The sequence below is a fragment of the Ictalurus punctatus genome, chromosome 4, assembly GCF_001660625.3.
Source record: "Ictalurus punctatus breed USDA103 chromosome 4, Coco_2.0, whole genome shotgun sequence".
Taxonomy (NCBI): Eukaryota; Metazoa; Chordata; class Actinopteri; order Siluriformes; family Ictaluridae; genus Ictalurus; species Ictalurus punctatus.
Window position 1 is genome coordinate 33,668,217 of NC_071284.1, and position 22,627 is coordinate 33,690,843.

The 22,627-nt window shown below is 44.7% G+C and overlaps 1 protein-coding gene across 4 annotated transcripts in view; it reads left to right on the forward strand.

Annotated features, from left to right (window-relative positions):
• nedd4a (NEDD4 E3 ubiquitin protein ligase a) overlaps positions 1–22,627 on the forward strand; it is a 45,868-nt gene continuing 23,241 nt past the window's right edge. For 2 of the 4 annotated variants that reach the window (XM_053678194.1, XM_053678195.1), the window contains exons 1-5: positions 1–240; positions 1,795–1,868; positions 6,267–6,345; positions 6,458–6,496; positions 10,972–11,025. In XM_053678194.1, the coding sequence (XP_053534169.1) occupies positions 184–240; positions 1,795–1,868; positions 6,267–6,345; positions 6,458–6,496; positions 10,972–11,025 (303 nt within the window). In that variant the 5' untranslated portion in view covers positions 1–183. Of the gene's footprint in view, positions 241–1,794; positions 1,869–6,266; positions 6,346–6,457; positions 6,497–10,971; positions 11,026–14,023; positions 15,342–22,627 lie in introns of those variants that run through there. The other 2 variants (XM_053678192.1, XM_053678193.1) reach the window with 1 other exon arrangement.

The window sequence follows — 22,627 nt, forward strand, 5'->3', positions numbered from 1 at the left end:
GAGTGGGCGTGGCGAGCGGAAGGAAGGACAGGAAGAAGAAGAAGATGGCACCGTTGTTACTACGACACGTCTGATGATTGAAGCCCAGATTGAACCCGAGCTACAGCAGGAGCTACAGTGACGCGCTTCTGGCGGTTTATTTAGTGCGTTTGTTGCGGATATCAGTGTTCACTCGGGCGGAATATGAATAATAACATGGCTGGACTTGTGGCGGAAATCCGAGGACTCCATGTCGAAGAGGTAAAGAGCGTCAGCTGAATGTTACACTGTAACCGACATGTTATCTTTATCTTCATCTTCATCATCATCATGTCACCTGCACTGTGGGTTAAATCATCTCCGTTTAATCCAGAAACCCACCTGAATAGCTGCTTAGCAGCAATAAGAGGGCACAAACTTAACTACATGCCTGATATTACCTGGTCAGGAAGGAGGTGTGATGGAATGGATCTTCTTCCATTTTAACTCTTTGACTCCTGATCACCACACACTGGGGTCCTCAAATCCGGTGTTACAGCCGCAGCATCTCACCCTTTTAAAGGGTGTACTTACTAATGCACACTCCCCCATGCCATTGAGAGAGAAGGGGAGATAAGCAAATACTCTAAACACTGTGCCAACAATCGAATGAAATCCTTTATTTAAAAAGACAGAACTTTTAGAACTTATCTCTATATCATTACACCAGCAGAAGAATTGCATGAACAATACGCTTAAATGAGTCTCGGCAAAAACCATGGCATGGGATACTTTAGATAATAATAACAGTAATAATGATAACCGGAATAGTCATGATGATAATAATAATAAGAAGAATAGTGATAATTATGATGATGATGAGATATTAACAATAGGAATTGCTATGTTGATGATGACATTAATAATAATCATAATAATAGGAATAGCGATGATGATGATGATGATGAAACGCTGATAATAACAGTAATAATAATAGAAAAAATGATAATTATGATAATAAGCTAGTAGTAGTAATAATAATAATAGGAATAACGATGATGATAATGATAAGTTCAATAAAAATACATTTGCATTTACGTGTATTCACTTAGCGGACGCTTTTATCCAAAGCCGCTTACAAATGAGAAGAATACCAGCCGAGCGATATATCAAGCAGAGAACAGTACAAGTAGTGCCACCGTACATGATCCATTAATTGACTTCCAGAAGAAATAATAATCGTCATAATAACAATAATAATACCTTAATATCTTGAGTATCAGCTGATATCTGTATTTAGGTGATGGGTTGTTGTTGTTTTTTTCTTTAACCAACCAACCAATAATAATAAGAATAATAGCGATAACAGCAGCATTAACACTACTACTATTACTACAACTACTACAGATGATGATGATGATGATGATGATGAAGTACACAGTACAAACGATATATCATTTCACCGTAATATCAGTGATGTATCATAGCGACGTCCTCCACTACCGAGAGATCGCTTGCACCGTTTTGTGTGTTTTGCGGTAACCGCTTTACGTGTGTAGGAAACGAGTGCGTACGTCATTTACAGTAGTTTACTAACGCGTTAGTTTCGGTTATAAGTTAAGTCGACTTGTTTCTTTCATCGTGACGCCGTTCACTTTCTCGCTCTCGGGTTTTGTGGTCGTGAGTCACGGGGCGAGTGATCACCAGTTTCCACTCGCACAATTCGCTGACTGAGAAACCCAGTGAGTTGGATTGCTGCCAGATGTTTCAGGAAGTTTACCGCATCCTCTTGTGGCTTATTGTTGTTGTTGTTTCTTTTTTTTCCCCCTCCGACAGGACGAAAGCAGGATCTTAAGAGTAAAAGTCGTCGCTGGGATTGGACTGGCTAAGAAGGATATTCTTGGTGCAAGGTGGGTTTGCTTTCTGATATATTGTTGTCACGTATTCTGATCACTGACGACGTTTACACGGACGGCGGTAATCTAATTATTGAGCTTATTCTGAATGAGACGATATTCTGATTAAGGTGTTTACATGAGTGGCTTTTAGAATACTCCTTCCATGTTCCCGTGTTACGTGTTATAGAACGTAGATGGATTAACGGCGCACGTCGTTACGTCACCGCGCCACGCCCGTCCGACGTCCCTCCAGAATTTCGCGTATCGGCATACAGTCGGTCTTCGTTATGGGACCGTGTACGGTTTTGGGTGTTTTTATTTTTAAATTACGAAAGCTTCAGGTGCGGTTAATTATTCGTCGTGCCGTACGTGCAAATAGACGACCGCTTGAAGCCGTGGGCTGCGTCCCAAACCGCGTACTTGCCGTCTATGTAGTAGCCGATATACATGTATTTCTACTGTATAGCAAGCAAGTACGCGGTTTGGGACGCGGCCGTGCTCTCTTGTTCTCCGTCAGACGGTCGAGCGCTGCCGTGTGTGTACGTGTCCTGTCTCACAATGCGGTGGAAACTCCCACACGACGTTAATAGTGTGATTAAGGCGTGTACGTGTCTGTAACGCACGTCGATAACGCGACTTAAACAGGAACACTCCACACGCCTTAATTCCATCTGTGTTTACCTCGAGTGTGACTTTAATGGGATTAAGGTCGTCGATAATCTCTGTTCACGTTCTAGTTTCTTAATCAGAGTATCGTCTGAATCGGGTTCGTATCGGATTATCGTCGTCCGTGTAAACGTACCGAGTGTTTGTTTATTAATCAGAAGATCATGCAAACACGGCAGATACGCAAATACTTTTCCTGCACAGGCGCCAGAGTCGACGTCGCTTCACTTGTGAGTGAAACTGGACTGGACTGGGGGTGGGATGATGTGTCAGTACGGTATATGATACACAGAGATTTAAAAAAAACCAGGTATTTATACCGCTGCAGTTGAAATTCTCGATGTAAATTGAATCCACAATGGGCTGCTTTTTAAAAGGAACATGAAAAGTTTCCACTTATCCCATCATCTCAACATCACAAACTCAGCCCCTGATTTTATTTATTTATTTATTTATTTATTTAAAGGGGTACCTATTGTATTCCGTAGTCTGCTTCTTCTTCAGGTCTTGAGTCTATGGCAGCACGTAGAACCGTATGTAGGAAAGTTCTGAAGTTCGGCACACAAATAGCGGGCGGTTTGAACTGTTACCACAGCAAATTTCATGTCGCCTTCTCAAACCCTCTATCGCCACCAACAGGTCAAAATTGCACTCACGTTCATGCTGGTAGCTTTTGTGTTTTATTTCCACATATAGGTGATGGGAACGAATTCATACGAGATATTTTTAAGACCCAACATTGTTTTTAACGAAACCTTTTTAAGAAGCAAATTAATCCAAAAAAAAAAAAAAAGAATTACTGTAATTTTTTTTTTTTTTTAGCTAACAATCTTTTTCAGGTAGCACATTTTTAACTACATTTATAACTAACAAATCGGTCATTTTTGTTTTATTTTTTTCCGTAACAATTTTTAGGTAAGAAATTCATAATAGTTTAGTGTTTTTTTTTTTGTTTTTTTTTCCTCCTCTAGTGATAAAAAGATTTGACCTTTCATCTTAATAATCCGAACCAGCATCCACCGTCCGATGCATTTAAAAACCGCTCTGTCGTTGATTATTTCCCTCTACCACATGATAGGGTGTTTTATTCTTTTGGAAACGTTATTCCACCCCTGTGTTTATCCTCCTCATTGGTTTGTTCTTGCTCGCTCCATGTGTTTTGACAACATGAACCCAGGATCAGATGATGAACGCATCTCACGTGAGCACACGGAGGACTCACTCCTTCCACCAGTCCCAGCACAGGGCTTTCTCCAGATCTCTGAAGAACGACACTTAGTAGGAAGCCTGGATGGAAGAACTTGGATTACAAATGACATATTGGATCTGTCTGGTTTTACGCGATGGATGTGTGTGGTGTTGCGCAAGCACTTTATATCAGTTTTGTACAGATGTTTATGGCTCTGTATGCAGGATTTTCCCCCCTCTGCCCATTTTTTCCTCCCCGACACCCTCCACCAGCCAGCTCTCTCCCGTCATACCGGGGAGGGTGAAGGCGGACACGCGATTCCTCTGAGACACGTGAAAGCAGTCAAGCACATCTTTTCAAACTGCTGCGTCTCAGGGCAGCGTAACTCCTAGGGCTGGGCGATATATCGATGTAATACCGATATCGTGATAAATGATTCCACGATACACTTTTCTGAGATGGTTGTTATGGTGATGTGTTTCTTCCGTCTTTTAATAATTACACATTTAAACGGTACTGAACGGATGCCGTCGATTTTATTATTATTTTTTTATTAAACGTAGAGTTATTTGTCTTTGTAGGCGTTAAAGAAACATATCGTCGCTCAGTTTAACAGTTTTTTTTTTTGTTTGTTTGTTTGTTTGTTTATTTCACTACTGTTCTGCAGACGGTTTATCAGCCCAGTTAATCCGTCCCTCCGGGATTTCGCGGTTTTGCGGAATCGTAGGTTCCGCAAGAAATCCCGCAATATTCGCAGGAACTCGCAGTTTTAGAAAACCGACGCAGATCCGGGCCGAGACGCGTCATGTGACGCCGAGCGCGAGTACGGCTGAAAGGTCTCGTTTACCAACAAACATCACTGCAGAAGACCGAACAATTTCGCGCGATTGCGATCTCGCCAGACCGAGTAGTTTTCCGAAGAAAAGGAAAAACGATCACCAAGAACGATTTGAAATCCCGTATGGACTGATTAATATATCGTGATGCGCATGGCGTATCGTCGATGTACGATACGTCCGCGTATCGCCATTTAATATTTTTCTCGTATCGCCCAGCCGTAGTAACTCGCCGTCCGCCCTCTTCTGCATACGAGACCTCACGTGACGCCCACGACCGGCTAGCGTTGCTGTGATCGAGCGCGGCTTGTTCTGCGCCGTCGGTTCTCAGCCGCTCGGGTGCCATTACTTTTAAATCTGTACGTTTAAACTCAGTTTGTTCTTAGCGGCCAGCCTGCTGATGCTATATAATAACCTGTAATCTTGTAATAGGGTAAATAAACGAATATCGGTGTTATTTTATTATCAATAAATGAACTTTATGACTTTAAACGAGTTTGAGAACGCGACGTAGACGTTGGTATCGGTGTCTCTGAGGGCGTCTCGGTGCTCGTGCCGTGTGCATGGGTCCAGACGGTAAACACCCACTCCAGCTGGATGCACACGTTAGTAACTGACGAGCTTTAACGCCATGTGGAAACGCCGATTTGTGTTACGCTGTTTATCCTCGGCCGAAAGGATCACACGCGTTCTGGCTAAAACATTCCGGGCAAGTAGCCCGCTCCGGAGGCCGCGTTTAAGCCGTGCGAGTGTGTACGGCTTTCGGCACCTTTTATAGAGTGTTTAGGTCGAGCGTGAGGCTGTAGAGCAGAAACTCGGCCCACGCCGTGTTACGCAATGCACTGGGATGATCATGTGATCCATTTGACATTCTCTGTATTTTTATACAACATTCTATTTCTTTATTATTATTATTATTAAACATGAAACATTTATTTTTTGGTTTGTTTATGCATTTGTTTTGCTTTTAATATTAAATACAAAACATGAGAAATATCCAAAAAAAAATATTATGAATCACTTGGTTAATTTTATTGAGGTATCTTTTTTTTTGTTTTGTTTTGTTTTTTTGTTTTTTTTGTTTTTTTTAAATTCCGAAACTAATTGTGTGTGTGTTTTTTGTTTTGAAAAAAATTTTGCATTTAAAGGTGCAATTAGTTACAGTCTCGTTTTGATTCAGAGATTTAGAATCATGTATAAGACGTACGGTAAACGCGGTAAAGCGACAGTTCCTGGGATCAACCACATGACGTGTGCGGTGCATTTCCTCTTTCGCAACTTTAGTTCCTGTGTACTACTTGACTCGGGAAGTGGGGGTGGGGGGTTATAGAAACTTATCCTGTCATATTAGGGGCAGGTTAAGGCACTGGGTTACTGATCAGAAGGTCGGGAGTTCATGCCCCAGCACTACCAGGCTGCCACTGTTGGGCCCTTGAGCAAGGCCCTTAACCCTTTCTGCTCCAGGGGGCGCTGTATCACGGCTGACCCTGCGCTCTGACCCCGACTTCCTAATACGCTGGGATATGCGAAGAAAAGAATTTCACTCTGCTGTAATGTATACGTGATTAATAAAGACTCGTTATCATTATCTACAACAAAAAAAATAATTCAGATGGTTGGTGTGTATGGAGTGTATGGAGCGTGTCAGCCGAAGCATGAGAGTGTGTGTGTGTGTGTGCTGTATAGATTTCCTCTGACTCTTCTCGTTCTTCTCTGCAGCGACCCGTACACGAGACTTTCTCTGTACGACCCCGTTACCGGAGAACTGGTCAGCCTTCAAACTAAAACCATCAAAAAGGTGAGAGCCGATTTATACTCGCACGCCGAGACAACCTTCAGTCCCTGTTCACCTTCGTCTCGCTAATCGTTCTCTCTCTCTCTGTCTCGAACGCGTGCGCGCGCACGCTTAGACGCTGGATCCAAAGTGGAACGAGGAATTCTTCTTCAAAGTAAGTAACGCTCTTTGCATTGTAAGAGTTAGTAGCCTGGTAACCGTGGTAACGGACCCCAGTGACTCATGAGAAACCAGCGTCCGTGTATCGATGCACGTGAGGATAATTGAGCTTTCAAACGCGTCCCGCACGAAGGGCACGTCAGTCGTACTCGCCGTCGAGATCGTTCTAGAAACGGCGCTCGAGGGGGCGGGGCGTCGTGTGCTGCAGCTGCGGTTAGCACGTGTCGTGGCTCGTGTGCCACATAATAAGGTCTAACAACGAAAAGAAATTGAAAAAAAAACAGTGCAGTTCTCTTCAGCGAGCACTGAGCACGAGACATGCTGAGAGCACCGAAGTAGTGGAGACGTTTCCGGACGTCCCAGGATGCAATGCGGATACACGACCGCGGAGACTCGGCCAGTTTATGATCGCGTGTTAATTATGGAGATTAATATGCGGATTTATTCTCGTGCGCTACGAAAAGATTAAACCCGGGGTCGGTTTTCTCAGATCGTCTAATGTAAGACGGAGAGTCAGACCTGACCTCGGATCAGATCTCGGCGTACGAACAGGAAGAGAAGAGAAGAGAAGCTCGCAGCCGTGTACTGATTATAATCTCGCAGCGAGGTTTTAGCGCGATTTGCCTTCGTACTCTTATCTCTTCTCTTACACACACACACACACACACACACACACACAACACACAAGATAAAGTAAACAGGGCCTGGTTAAATGTTAAACCGAGCACTGTTAGGAGGCGTGTTTAATGAGGCTCGATGGTGCTGCTGGAGTTGTGCCTGGTTTTTGACCGGGCCATTGGGCAGGTTATGGCTAATAATAATTCACTGTAATGATCGTAACTTTTTATTGCCTCACACTGCACCTGTGCGTGCGTGCACACACACACACAGAGAGAGAGAGAGAGACTAGTTCGCTGGAGCCCTACTCCACTCACTCGAATACGGTTCCTTTGTGGGTCCGTTTGTGGTTCGATTTCTTCGTGATATGTGAAAGCACCGAGGTCCCGGTCCGCTTCGTCCGGTTCTTAGTTCTTATGAAGTCGTGATGCGAACAAGAAAGGGTCCGAGATCGCTTCATCGCCGAGCATTTCTTGAGTACTTTTAAATCTCGTAAAGTTTGGCAGGTCTGATAATATAACATGACATAATGCAGTCAGAGTAGACGTCTCTGGATGTCAGGTCCGTGTGATATCGTGTCGAGATGATCCCAGTACGAGGAAAGGTAGGATGGAGTGTGTCTGCTGTGAGAGCAAGGGGAAGACGGCAAACTCCGTGCTTTTGTGAAACCAGAAGCGTAATGGCTTCGATCCAAGAGGAATTGACACCCGGAGGACGGGATACAGTTAACAATGCATTTCCAATTGCGGCGCTTTTCCGGTGCCGGTATTAGTAATATTCTAACTATAGCTCGTATCAGGACTCGTGTTGAAATGCGCTTTGTCTCGAGGTTTATTGACGGATTTCGACACCTGCTCTTTTACGTCCGTTATAAAGCTGTAGTCATACTTTTTAAATAAAGGATCTTCTGGCGTGTAGATGAAAACGAATGTATTATATTTTAGTCTCATTTGTTTAATTTGGTTCTCTTTGTTTAGTTTTAGGACATGGCGATGATGTTTTAGGTCATGTTTATATTTAAAGGGTTCACAAACTTTCAAGCACCACTGGATTTCAAGTGTGCTAAATTATGTCCTATGTAAATATTGTACGTTGTAGACCTGAGCAGCTTGTTTCATCTGAGCAGAGTATAGTGTAGAGGAGCTTCGCGTAGGGTTTAGGAATCGAGATGATTGCAGTCCAGTCTGTTGATCAGTGTTCTGCTGCTTTCAGGTCGTCCTGCAACTCTTTTTTTTTTATTATTTTTTTTATTTATTTTATTTTTTTTCCCCTAGAATAGATTCGCCAGAAATCTGTGATCTTGAGCCTGTTTCTGTTTTCCCTTCTTAATGTGTCCATCATCAAAACTCACATAGTACTAACGCTAGAAATAGAATTAACGCCCAAGCCGTAGCCTATGATGGAGTACTGCTTTCCCGGTGGAGTGTACCATATGCTCCCAGCAGGTGACAGCAGTGTCCTCGTTGTCTTTCCGGAATCTACCAGGAAGCGGTCGAGTCTGCCGCTTAGCTTTTCCAGGAAGAGACTTCCTGTGCATGACCGTTGAACCAGGATAAAGATCTGCGCTCCGTATTGGGATCGTACAAACCCTGTCCTCCTCACGAGAAGAGCGTTGTCATGTGGTCTAGCCCCAGTTCTCCAACACTTCTGATTTATCCCGGGAAGATCATGATCGTTAAATCCATCAGACACAACGCGATAGTCACAAGTACCGAGTCGGCGTCTCACGTTCCTGAACGTGTTTCCCCGGTCTGGGTTTCTTTTTCTTTTTTTCAGGTTCGCATTAACGTGGTTATAATTAGAGTGCACGAGGGGAAGTTTCCTGGCCTTGTAGGGGGAAATTGAGGCCCTGCGTGCTGCTGGAGTGTTGTGAAAACATGTCGTGTGGAGAGAGAGAGAGAGAGAGAGAGAGAGAGAGATGATGAGCAGGGATAATGCTCCACACCTTCAGAGATGAGGCTGGAGAAACCAATTACACAGTACAAACATTTTATTCCAGACACACCCCCCTCGATTGAGATCGTCTTTCTGTGTTGCAGGGGTCATAGGTCAGGTCATAGAAGCGATGGTCGAGGAATTCGGTTCCAGAGAGAACTTTGGATGAGGGGCGTGTCATACACAAGGTCACTTCAGGCCGTTGCCAATACGAAGGAGCGAATTAGTTAAATAAAACCGCTGAGGTCGACCTCTTTAGCAGTCTGCTGAGTCACTCGTGCAGCATGAAATGAAAATAAATACTGATATCTTGAACAAACGTGCTTGTCTTGTACACCAGACTCCACCCTGGTTATTCACAGTACCGAGTGTTCTGACCCAAGTCACTATTCTGTATTTTTTCTACATGTTCGTTACGTATTTTCCCCAAACTCTCTACAGGAATACTGTGTTATTTGTGTTATTTTTTTTTTGTAATCTAGTTTTCTTTCCATATAAGCGCAAAGATCAAGTTCCGTCAGTAACGGAAACGATAAGATCCGCGAAGAGCAACCGTCGGGGTCCAAGCACCGTTTCGCAAATAGGTCGTACTTTACAGTTACCGTCATTGCAGGCCTAATGAATTTATATCCTCCTGACTCGGGATTGGAAATTGTGTTCAAAAGCATGAGCGTGATGCTCGTGCATTAATATATCGTGTAACACGCGTGCTACTCGATCAGTAACCTAAAAAACCGTGTGGTACTCAGACCGTCCGGGAGTCTCCCCTGCTTACTACAGAGCTAAAACAGACTCGACACTGTCTGCCGGCGGATTTTACAGAGTCTTATTATGAGTCACCGTCCATTTACAGCGCACACACATCAGCAGAGGTTAAAGACTCCCTACAGAATGAAACCATAGACCGAACCCATGACCGACTCATTTATACACATTTTAAATTGTAGCGCGATCAAATCCTTGCGCTCGGCTCGAGCCGTGTATGTATAATTACGATGTTCATAATAATTCCAATTTTCTATTATCCATCCTTATTTGGTTTGAGAGTTTTATCTGATTTTTATAAATCGTATCTTATTCCCTTCTTTCTGCTCGGATCTATCCGATCCCGAGACGTTACTCGGAATCCTAACCTTCGACGGTTTAACACCGGGCTCCTCGGTATGCTCAGGCTTCACGTTCATTCTGTCGTGTGGTTCACGTCCATGATTCTCAAACCCCCGTTCTTAAAGGCATGTGAATGCTTGGAAGTTGTACAGTTAATATTGCACCAGCTCGTCACGTTTTATCACGATTTATCAGCTCGCTATCAGACAGTCGTAGCTTAGCGCGGCGGTTCAGTCAGTCGGCCGGGCGGTTAAGCGTTCGATGTCTGTTCGCTCCTTTCGTTTAAAGTTGCCGCTACAAGGTTAACGTCGTTAACATGTATCGGAAGTCTGTGTCACCTGAAATATTCGACGTAAAAGCAGAACGCGCCAGTCTTAAAATCCTCGGACTTCAGAAATTTCAGCCGGCTCGTAACTACGTATATCCGTTCACGTCTTCCGTCGTATTCCGGGAGGCGGGGTCTGCGAGGGTTAGGGTTAGGCATGTTGAGTCGTACTCGTGATTTCCTGTTGTCCACGATGGCCGTTCTCATGAAGTTACAGTATCTACACGGTGATCCGATCCAAAAATTTCTTCTTAGATCACAGTGAACGGTCAGCAAATCTGTGACATCACTGAGGTCCCGTGACTTACAGGGGGAAAACGTCAGACATTAAAACCTGTATTTACAGATTACTCCCTTTTAATAAAACGTTGTATCGCTACTGTCTAATATATCTCATCATCCTTTATTGCGAAACAGGAGAAGAAATAAACTGTCATGTACGGCTGAATTTTAACACTCCGATATGATTTCTGTCTCTGTCTTAGGTTCATCCGAGGAAGCACCGTCTTCTGCTCGAAGTGTTCGATGAGAATCGCTTGGTAAGTAGGTTTTTCCACGCTATAACTTTGGCGTATTTACTTTGGCGTGTAAGGCGAGATAACGTCGAGTCTTTGCGCGTGCGTGTGCGCTCTACTGCGATCCAATCACGGCGAGTGAACCCGAGTCAGATTATAACGTTAGCTCGGGTTTCGCAGCTGATGAATGCGTCCCTTATACTGTACCGTGATTTGTTTAACGAGGTGAAAATCCAGGTTAGACGCGGTAAAACATAAACCCTCGGTCAATATTTATCAAGTTCGAGCGCTGAGGCTGATCCAGGATCTGCCACCTCGCACCGGTTTTTATGGGAAAGGCACAAAACGAGCGCAGATCCAGCCTCTTGAAAGCGGAAAAGCGCACAGTCCAGCTGTAAAGCCCGGTCTTATTGTAAATTTTGGGCTCGTGCCTGAATAATAAGCCTCTACCTGAGCCGTAATGTACAGCGAATGGACAAGGATGCCTTTTTCGCAAGTTGCTATTATACTGGAAATGGAATATGCCCAGGGGAGGCATTAAGAGGGTGACAGTAACACCATAAAGGTTGCTGGAGTGTTAGAGGCTTTTTTGTTAAATTGCTTGTGAATGGTTTCCTCTTTAAATTACAGTGGAGGTCAGACAAACTGCTTAATAATGAGACTAGTGTTCCATTTCACAAACAGCACTACTTTGTGTGTGTCAGAGAGAGAGAGGGAAAGTTCTGGCAAAAGGGCACACCTGTGGCCAGGTAGTAGAAAATTAAACATATTGACCAAGTCATTTTATTAGTTTTGAAAATACATACAACATAAAAAAAACATGTGTGTGTGTGTGTGTGTGTGTGTGTATTTTTTTTTGTGGGAGGGATAAACCTGTGTTTTGTTTGCAAGTGTTTGATATCCACGAGAGTATTTTTGTGAACAGAAGATGTAAAGGTTAAACAATAACGTCAATTTTTTCCCAGCTTTCTTTTGCTCATATTTAACAAGGGTGCCAATATTATTGGAGGGCGTTTGTAAAAAAATAAAACTAAAATTAAAACTGGAAATGTAGACCTCCCGACCTTCACGCATATTTTTGAGTAGGAGTGCCACATTTTAGCATTGGAATATGCTGCTATGAGGTACCTTTCAAAAATATGGCGAAGCTCCCAAGCTATCGCTGGACGATATGGCGAAAGTGCAAGCCATCACTCAGAATTACACAAAACGCGCCAAAAGTACGAGTCGTCGCTTTAAACGCAGCGAACGTACGAGTCGTCGCTTTAAACGCGGCGAACGTACGAGTTATGACTCGAACACAAACACAAAAAATGTGAACCGTCACTTTAAAATACACAAAAATCGCAGGTTATGACTCCAAAATACACACAGACGACGACTTATTACTCAAAAGCGCGCCAAAAGGACGAGTCTCGTTGGGTGTTTGGATAATTGCATGACCGAGCAGCTGTGTGGTAAGTATTATCTGTATTATGAATGAACCAGAAAATATTCTGTCCTTAAATGGGCAAAAAATAATAATAATAATAATACTTTCGGTACTAAAGAGAGAAAATTCTGAACGTTTTTCTTCAGGGTTAAAAGTATAGAATTGTGTAAGATTGTGATAGACCTTGGTGTATATTTACAGTAAAGCTGGTAGACCTGTGGTGCATCAAATAAAAACTAAAATAAAATAAGGGTAGAAATCTTGAGTCCTCGAGATGGTCGGAACATGCATGAAGCAATGCGTAAAGGTCTCGTTTGGCGTAATGCAAGCTTTTTTCCACATCAGTATCGCAATAACGATGAATGAGTATTGGATATTCATTTAAAGAACTATAAAAGCACTCCCCCGACTATTATTGCTCTCAATTTAATATGCGGAGGGACTGTTTACTGACTCGAAAGGTCTGGAATAACTTCCACGTGCAATTGTTTCTGATTGATGGTGGTGGAATGGCATTGACAGATGAACAGGCTTAAAGGCCATCACTGGCTGCCACAGCGTAGTTCAAATGACAAGCAAGGTGGCGCAAGTCCATGTGAGTAAAAGGGCTCTCCAGACCCTCTTCAACACCTTAATCTTTAATATCGAGACACTTTTGATGGAAGACGTTCTATCAGAAGTTCAAGCACGCTACCAGGCGAGTTCTGGTTTCTTTTCTCCAACAGAGCAATGATTCTTTGCGGGTTTTTATTTATTTATTTTTTTTGGCTGCTGCTGAAGTCAGGCACCGAGTTTGTAAACTTGCTATCTTTTCACAGTGCCTAGAAGCCCACCGCCGGCGTCTCAAGTATTTCCACAACCCCGGCAGTTAGGAAACCCGATCCTCGGTTTGATACAGAATTAAGTACGAAACCCATTCCACTTTATTTGCTGTAATTTAACTCCACCGAGGGTAAAAATATGAGCTGGCTGCAGCTCTGGAGGAGTCAGAGCTTGGCACAGAGGCAGGCAAGTTGCAGCTCTCTCAAACCATCAGGCACAGAAGCCTGTTGTTTTTGCAGCGTGCTGACCAGAAGCTGGGTTTTTGGGGTTGTTTTTTTTTCTTAAGGGGGTGGAGGAAAGGCCCCGAGCTCTGGTTATGTTCTTGCAAAGTCACAAAGGTGCATTTAGAGCAGGAAGGAGGTCTGCCTGTGGAGTGTTTTGCAGAAAGGAGGGGGGGCACTTAGTGGGTGTTTGTGCCTGCTCGTAGCGGTTGCCTCCGAGAAACTCAAAGCCGGAATTTGTTTCAGCTCCTTAAAGAGAACGACCACCGTGGAGTTCGCTGTCACACGGTGGAGCGCTATAGGCTGTGCGGCGCTTCTCTGTGCAGTACATTTGACCTCCACTGGCCTTTAGCATTGGAGGAACCTCAAGAGGAATGCCACTTGTCACTGGAGCTATTTTGGCTATGTGCGTGCGTTAATTGTAATCACAGCCGTTGCATTGCCGTTAATCGTCGTCTTCGGTTCCTTTCTTTTTTTTCTTTTCTTTTTTTTTAAACTGCGATTAGCAATTATTTTCACCATGCCTGTTTGGGATTAGGTGGTCAGGCTGAATGGCACATCGTCTGCGCATGCATTTTGCCGCAAGGAGAAGCAACACCGACCCTCTGTCTGAAAGCTGCAGCCATGAGGTGGAGGACGGACTTGGGACACCTGCTCGGAGCCCGGCAGAGCCCCTGAGTCACCCCAACTCGTTTCACATGAAAGTAACTCCAGGACAGCTGGCTCTTGGTCTGCCTCCTCTTTCACCAGATTATGGCAGCCTGCAACGCCATACTACTGTATTTGTACCCAAGGTGAACAGCAGCGGTGGGAACAGGAAGAGCACACTCCAGATTTCCTTGCAGTCTTCCAGCAGGCAGAATTTGGATGGAGACGGTTGCAGTGGTGGGGGAGAGGAAACAGACCCTGGGATTTGCGACGGCGGTGCTGGAGGCAACTCTGACGGGGGATCGTGTAGCAGCAGCACGGCTAGCGATGTCGGCTACTGCAGCAGCAACAGCATATTCGACTCGGATGTCGCTGAGCGCAAGATGTCCCACGATAAAGGTACATGCCGTCGGAGGACCAAGGCTCCTTTACGCCGCTGCTCCTCGCTGGTCATTTTCCCACGTAGTCCCTGCACCACACCGCCGGCTTCGCCGGTCAGTCCCGTGGCAGCTCCTCTGCTGCCGCCGTCTAACCGAGGACCCTTTCAGACCTCACACCAGCTGCAGCTGTCCGCAGCAGATTCGTCTCCGGACGAGCCCAAGGTCTCGGTCGCCTCAGCGGTGAATGGTGTGAGACTTTCCAAGAGCAGCTGTCAGCCCGCCGAAGTTCGGGATGCCAGGCCCATCATGCATTTTAGCATTTCGACTGACCCGATGATAAGATCTGAACAATCCGAAAGGCACTCCGGTGTCCTGGTGCACCCTGCAAACCAGCCCCCGCTTCCACCTGGGAAAGGAAACCCGGCCAGAACCGTGGTCAACGTCGACTGCTCTAAATCCTCGGAAAAGTCAGAGGAAGCCAACACTAAACTTGGGAACCGTAATCCGAAGCTGTACCGTAGCACTTCGGCCTGTATGCTTCCCACGGGGAAGTTATCGACGGAGAAGAGACACCACACTTGTCCGACTATCGGCAAATCGAACACGTATCAGGAAATCTGTTTTCACCGAGGCTTGCAGAGGAGTATTTCCCTCGAGGTGCCCTTCTCGAACACTGGGATATCATGCCATATGTCCAACACAAAACAGCCCAGCCGCATGAATGGCGCGGCACACGTGCATATATACGTGTCCCGAGGGAATGGTGTGAAAGCGCCCGACTCGCCAAAAGATACCAGTGCCAATGATAAAAAAGAACTGGCTCTTACCAACTCTGGGGTAAGCATTCTGATCCTCTCGGATCTCCGTTCAGAAATAATGCATGAGGATAGTTAGTTTTTGTTTGCTACTAATGTGATAGGATAGGAGGTGAAAAAAGAGCTACCATGACCTAAATAGTAGATTTCAAATCCTATGGTATGGATGGGTAGTGATGGTAGTCACGGTAGTCACAGCATGGCTAATCATTCAGTGAGTTACTAAAGTGAAGCTAACATGTAACTCTGGACCCGTCGGTGCGTCCTGGGTTCCACAGGTTCAGCAGAAATACAGCTAATGAATATTAGTTACTCATATGAGATGGTTTATCTTTACAAGACCAGATCATTTACTGTATGCTCATCTCATTACTTATATGCAAATAGATGTTTGTAAGTCCTATACGTCGCTTTGGATAAACGCGTCTGCTAAATGAATAAATGTAAATATAAGGGATAATCTTTTGGTATGAAACTCGGATGCTCTTTATGATAATTAAATACAGTTTTTCCGGTTTTCCGGAGCACTTATTCGAAAATTCAAGCTTGTTCTGTGTGTGTGGGTGAGTGTGTGTGTGTTTGCATGCAAATACATTTGCATTCAAAATGATCCAACCCCCTTTGCAAATCAGGTTTATTATCAAAATGTCCAGACTTTCATCTGTTTGCGATGAACAAATCAAACAAGAGCAACTGAAATAGTTCAACACAGCGAACGCTTCAAGTTGTTTCAAGAAATTCAACTGAAAATGCGACTTGTAATGATTTCTCCACTCTCTACATTATTCGGCCCCTTCATGGCGAGCAGTTTTAGTACTTAGTAGCGCTCATTTTACTGTTCTGACCTGCTGCAAACCAGATGCGGAGCTTCTGCAGCGTTCCTGAGGAATCTTCTCCCGTTCCTCATGGGCAAATCCTCCAGTTCGGTAATATTCTTGGATTTGCGTGCCGCAGCCGTCTTCTTCACTTCCCCTCGAGGGTTTTTCACAACCTGCCTTCTCAGAAATTTACTCGCAGCTGTTGATCGCTGGCTTTTTCTTCCCCGTCCAGGTATTTCATACATTTTCTACCCCTAGCCAAAACCAGGTGTTTCGCATGTTCCAGCTCAAGCACAACTGGTGCAACTAATGAAACCCTTGACTAGTTTAGCATCAGATGTGCTGCATATTTGTGCTGTTGTGAGGGATTCTATTCGGGGGGGGGGGTTGAATCATTTTGAAACTGGAGAAACCCCATGGTGAATTTGGGGAAACTACTTGAAGCATTCGTGTGTCAAACTCTTTCAGTTCCTTTTGTTTGATCTGTTCGCTGCACACAGCTGAAAGTCTGTATATTTTGACACTAAACCTGATTTGCACTGGGGGTGGGGAACATTTTGGTTGCAACTGTATGGTAAAGGGAGGGCAGGGGGTTCCTCCATTTTTATTACTCTATTAGCACGATGAGAAATCCTTTTAACTGTTTACCTTGCGGCTAATTATAGCAGATAGCCGATAGGGCCGCCTGCAGGAGTATAAATATGGAGCTGCCTGTCTCCAGATTGTCTGCCCTCAGCACTGAAATGGCCAGCGCCCGCGACTCAAATTTAACGACATGATCTGAGAGGAGTGCACATGGCTCGGAGTCAGCTGCTGGGGTTCGGGAGGGGAGAGCTGGGGCGGGGTGGGGTGGGGTGTTGTGGGGCTGACGGGGTATTTCTAGTCTCTGAAACATCTTGCGTCCCTATTTCCATTCTCTAATACATCTCTATTATTAATAATAGCAGGCTTTTTTCTGTCCAGAACTCTCTGTATAAGGCTTATATAATATTTAAACAGCTAAATGGACGTTGAATATAATACATACACCAATATATATATATATATATATATATATATATATATATATATATATATATATATATATATATATATATATATAAGAGAACCTTGGACAGTGACAGTCAAAATTAGATTTGTCTAATGAAAAGTTCATGCAGTTTGTCATAGTAGCTTGGTCACTTTTCTTGGCATTGGCTTAATAATGAAAATGTCATTAAAGAAAGCAGAATATTACGTAGGAGACCACTTTTTAGACAAAAAACATGAAGGCTGCTGGGTTTCGCTGCAAAATCAGAAGCGAGTGCGACAGTCAAAGTCTCCAGAAGATCCGTGGCTGGTTCTGCAAGATGCTCGGTAACACTTGCAGCTCATTTCCGTATAAAACTGCACTAATCCTTCTTTTTGTAAGGAAAAAGAACGCTCGGTGTTGTGCTGTTTATAGGAAAATAATCAACAACTGGGTGGCGAGATGAAATGCAGTTACTGTTATGACCCTGAATTTCATCATTGTCCTAGAGCAGCACGTCTCGGAGCGTTTTCTTTCTTTTATACCGCAGCAATTCGTGGCACATCGGACGACACGTCGCACTTTTCCCCAATTACTGTGGAACATCCTAGTAAACGTTAGTTCCTGTTCTCACATTCACTCTCTCTCTATCTCTCTCTCTCTCTCTCGAACTTCATAAGACAAAAAAACGCAGCTTTTGATGTTACCGAGAAACCACGACACGTAAACCCGTCTGTCGCGAAGGTGTCGGAAATCTTAAAGTTACAGCTTTTCCGCAAAGCGCCGACACCGGAGACTCCTTCCCTAAATGTTTATTTAACGTCTCCTTATATAAAAATCAGCATCCCTGGAACCGAGCCGTTGCTATAGGAACGATAGCGTATCAGAACGAGCGCATCGACGTGAAGCTGTGATTTGCAGCCGCACTACTGTCAGGAGCTGCCGTTATAGAAAATGAATCGGACCAATCAGGTGTGAGAATTCGACAGCGCTGAGGTATGGTCATATTTTAATGCCTAATATTACCGTAGTGTTTTAGGTGTCGCAGATCGACTCTTACGTCGGTATATTTTAGTTGCCGTGTCACTTTTATTTGCTTGAACGCACAGACTGTTAATCCTCTGCTGATTTTATGAAAGAACTTGGAAAGGTTAAGGAACTCGAATTGCTTTCAGGTCAGGGTGTAAAGGGCACACGGGGTTCCTCAGACGAGACCAGTTGGAGGTCGAGGCCGAAGATCATATGCCAAGAATGACCGTCCCATATTTATGAGAATGCCTGTGCAGGTGACACATTTCAGTGCATTCGTGGCTCTTGTTAGTGCCGATCCGGTCATTAAGGCAGGGACTCCTCGTCCGTACAGAGCGGCCTCGGCTCCGCTCTCCAGGGAACCTCCTGCGAGATATCAGGGCTCTCGGTACCGTACGATTTCTCTTCGAGGTCATTCCAGGAGTGGTCTGTGCACAGCCGTGCGCTTTCCGAAAGGCCGGGAGTACTCGCTGCGATGTAAATAGGTAGCAGATGTGCGTGTGTAAATTTTAACCTCCTCCAAGTTTGTTTTTCCGCTGTCGTCGCCGCGTCGCGCACGATTTTACTTGTCACTCAAGCTGGAAGCAATTCTCTGATGTCTGCCACTGATGCTGGCGGTGAATGAGAGAGTTTCGAATCGCGGGATACCACCTCGCAGTCGTAACGGCCCTCGACGAAAAAGAACGCCGTAGACGTGTGTGCATCAGAACACCAGCTGTGCGGCTTACCCAGTTTAAACGAGTGCGGTATGAGAAGGGCAAACCACAGGATGGGTTTTTACAAATGCCAAATTAAATCCTGTAAGCGCGATTAAAAGCATTTTCGCGCCAGCTCGACCTTACGAATCCTTTTACGTTTGTTCGTCTTGACATGTGCTTTGATTTAGAGGAAATAAAATCAAGCAGAATGCAACACACATGTAGGAACTGGAAATGCAGCAAACCTGCAAGTGTTTTACAGTGAATATATTTTTAAAATATATTCTCCACGAACTCGGGGCGTGGCTTATTCGGTCGACAGGCCGTCAAAATGCATCGTGTTCACCGTCTGGCACGAACACGCGTACACGAGCGCGGTGGCCTCGGTCGGCTTCTAGCGCAGTCCGACCGCAGTCAGAAAGCGAATCGACTCTGAATCGACTCACCTGCAGGAAGTGAATCGATCAGTGCTGTGTGTTTTGGGTTGCAGCATTGATTTGTAGGTGTAAGATGCTAAACTGAGCCAAAGCATAACGCTGTGTTCTGGAGATTATTTCTCAAAAACAGAAAATAAACACTGGATGTGATGCGTAATGTTTTAGATGAGTCATTTATAATCATCTAATCATTTATTGAGTGCAAGCTCCATGTTTTTTAGATTTGTTTAGCGTCTTTTTAGAGTAGGTTATGCTAGAACATTCGTTTGCGCTAGAAATGCTGTTTTACCGATAGCGGAACGGAGCAGGTCAGGAATATTATTTTCTCTGGTGGTCTGGAACCAATGTTCTTACCGTATCCCATGATTCAAAGCTTTCTCTATCAGCTATCATCAGTGGCAAGATTATAGGAGTGTTTCCAGCTTGACCGATAAGCCAAATGAACCACAACACAGCTCCACCTAGAGAACCTCCAGTTCCAGTGCTGGAGGGTCAAAGCGCTGCACGGTTTAGACTTTTCCCTGATCTGATTGGTCTGATTCGGCTCCAGGGATAAAGTTCATGCTCTCTCGCTGTAGCCCAAGACCTGGCGAATAGAAAGCAAGCTCCTCGATGATCAAAGTCGGGTCTCTTTAAGCGCACACCACGGAGTTTGGGCTTCAGAGATTTGGCATTACTTGACTTTTTCCCCTGGTGTTCACTAACGTAAGCCAGGCTGAACCGCTCCGGATAATTGCGCTGAACTTTTTTCCACTGTTATTGCTCACCATGTCTGAGAGGTGACTGATAAAACACTCGGGTCAAGTGGGGAAAGCTGTGCTTTCTGCCAGTAGAAGGCTTGGAAGAGAGCCACCATTTTGAATCAGTGTTGTGATATTTCCCTCTGATGTCACCACACTTGAAAAGGTGTGAGGTGGGATTAACTTTAAAACCTTTTCATGAATACACGGCCATCTGTGTGTGACGAGCGAAGACGGCACGGACTGACTCGTATCGAGCACTTATTAGAGCTGGGTGAAGGAATCAGTCGGCACTAATATTTTACTGTCTGGAAGGTCAGTATTGAAAAGCTCTCTATGATTCAGGTACACTCTCTTTAAGTGATGGTGAAAACCGTATCTGATTGGTTAAACATCTTCAGGTCAGTAGATATCATCTAGAACTGAAAGCGATCAGATTTACTGTTTACCGAGGTTCTCTCTGGTACTTAATACAGCTGCAGGTTCTAATTTATGGTTTTGATAATATATTTATTGATGTATTTTTTTGGTTGAACGAATGGATGAATTGATGGGTGGACGGATGGATAATGGATGGACAGGTAGGTTTCGGGGTGGCTGGATGGACAACTGGAAGGATGGGTGGATAGATGAATAGCTTGTTGGATGGATGGATGGATGGATGGAAGGAAAGCTTGTTGGATGGATTAATGGATGGGCAGATTAATGATAGATGGACAGATGAATGGATGGTGGATAGACGAGTAGATGGATCGATGGATGGGTGGTTGTATGGATGGATGCATGACAAATGGATGGATGGATGGATGGATGGATAGGTTTTCTGATTACTCATTGGATGCCACAAGAGGCAATATTGAAAAAATAGTTGGATGGATGGGCAGCTGACTAGATAGCTGGCTGGATGGACGGACTGATGAATGGTATGCTGGATAGATTGATGGATGGACTGGTGGATGGATTGATGAAGTGATTGCTAGACGGACTTATGGATGGATTGATGAATTGACTGATGGATGGACTGTTGGATGGATTGCTGAATTGATGGGAAGCTGAGTGGATGGGTGGACTGATGAATGGACTGATGGATTGATGGGAAACTGTGTGGATGGTTGGGTGGAAGGATGGATGGATGGATGGACGGATGGATTGATGGGAAGCTGAGTGGATGCTTGGGTGGACTGATGGATGGACTGATAGATTGATGATGGATGGATTGATGGGAAACTGAGGGGATGGTTGGGTGGGTGGATGGATGGATGGACGGATGGATTGATGGGAAGCCGAGTGGACGGTTGGGTGGAAGGATGGATGGATGGATGGACGGATGGATTGATGGGAAGCTGAGTGGATGTTTGGGTGGACTGATGGATGGACTGATGGATTGATGATGGATGGATTGATGGGAAACTGAGGGGATGGTTGGGTGGGTGGATGGATGGATGGACGGATGGATGGACGGATGGATTGATTGGAAGCCGAGTGGACGTTTGGGTGGAAGGATGGATGGATGGACGGACGGATGGATTGATGGGAAGCTGAGTGGATGTTTGGGTGGACTGATGGATTGATGATGGATGGATTGATGGGAAACTGAGGGGATGGTTGGGTGGGTGGATGGATGGATGGATGGATGGATGGACGGATGGATGGACTGATGGATTGATGGGAAGCCGAGTGGACGTTTGGGTGGAAGGATGGATGGATGGACGGACGGATGGATTGATGGGAAGCTGAGTGGATGCTTGGACGGTTGGCGGACGGACGGATGGATGGATGGATTGGGATGCCACAGGCACATAAATGAAACCTAGTGTTCATGCATGTTTGCATGTAATTCAGATGACAGAATATTTTTCAGAACTTTGAAGTGTTTCTAAATGTTCTTCAAACCTGTTATTGGTTTTGGAGTGTTCGACTCCATCCACTCATTAGGATACAGTTTACATGTGGAGTGAGTGATGCAGAGTAATGAAGACTTCTGTAAAATACAGAGTTAGCAAACTGTTGCCTTCGTTTAAGATCCCGAACTTTAATGAGTGTTCTGCAGCGCTGTGTTTATGAGCGCTCTGCTTGTTCTCAGTTGTGCTATTCTCGGCTTAGAGCTGAAAAATGTGACTCGACTCTGCAAGAGAGGGCTGAACAGGCTGCATTCCTGTTGCTCTGTGGTTTGAGACCCTAATTTTGAGCAAATGTGTGCCTGCTGTGGAAAAAAAAAAAAAAAAAAAAAAGGACACGTCTCGAGCAAAAAGCACAAAATCCACGTCTTCGCTTAAGCCTGTGTGTCGTGCTGGAGGAATAAATTCATGAGTCTGCTTGTGTCGGTGTGTTTTCCGTGTGAAGACATTTTGAACGTGTGTTCGCAGTGATTTAACACTCGTTCGGGCTGTGAGAGATGTTAAGAGTGCTGAGCTGGTGAGAAGTTTATGCAGGTAGTTTTGTCGTGTGTTATGAGGGTCAGCAGCTGGGGTGGGGTGGGTCGAAACTGGATCTTATTTGTTCCCAAAACAAGCAGCTCGGGTTTCAGATTTTTCCCAGTAAAATTATTTAATACATGTTTCATGAGGAATTTCCACC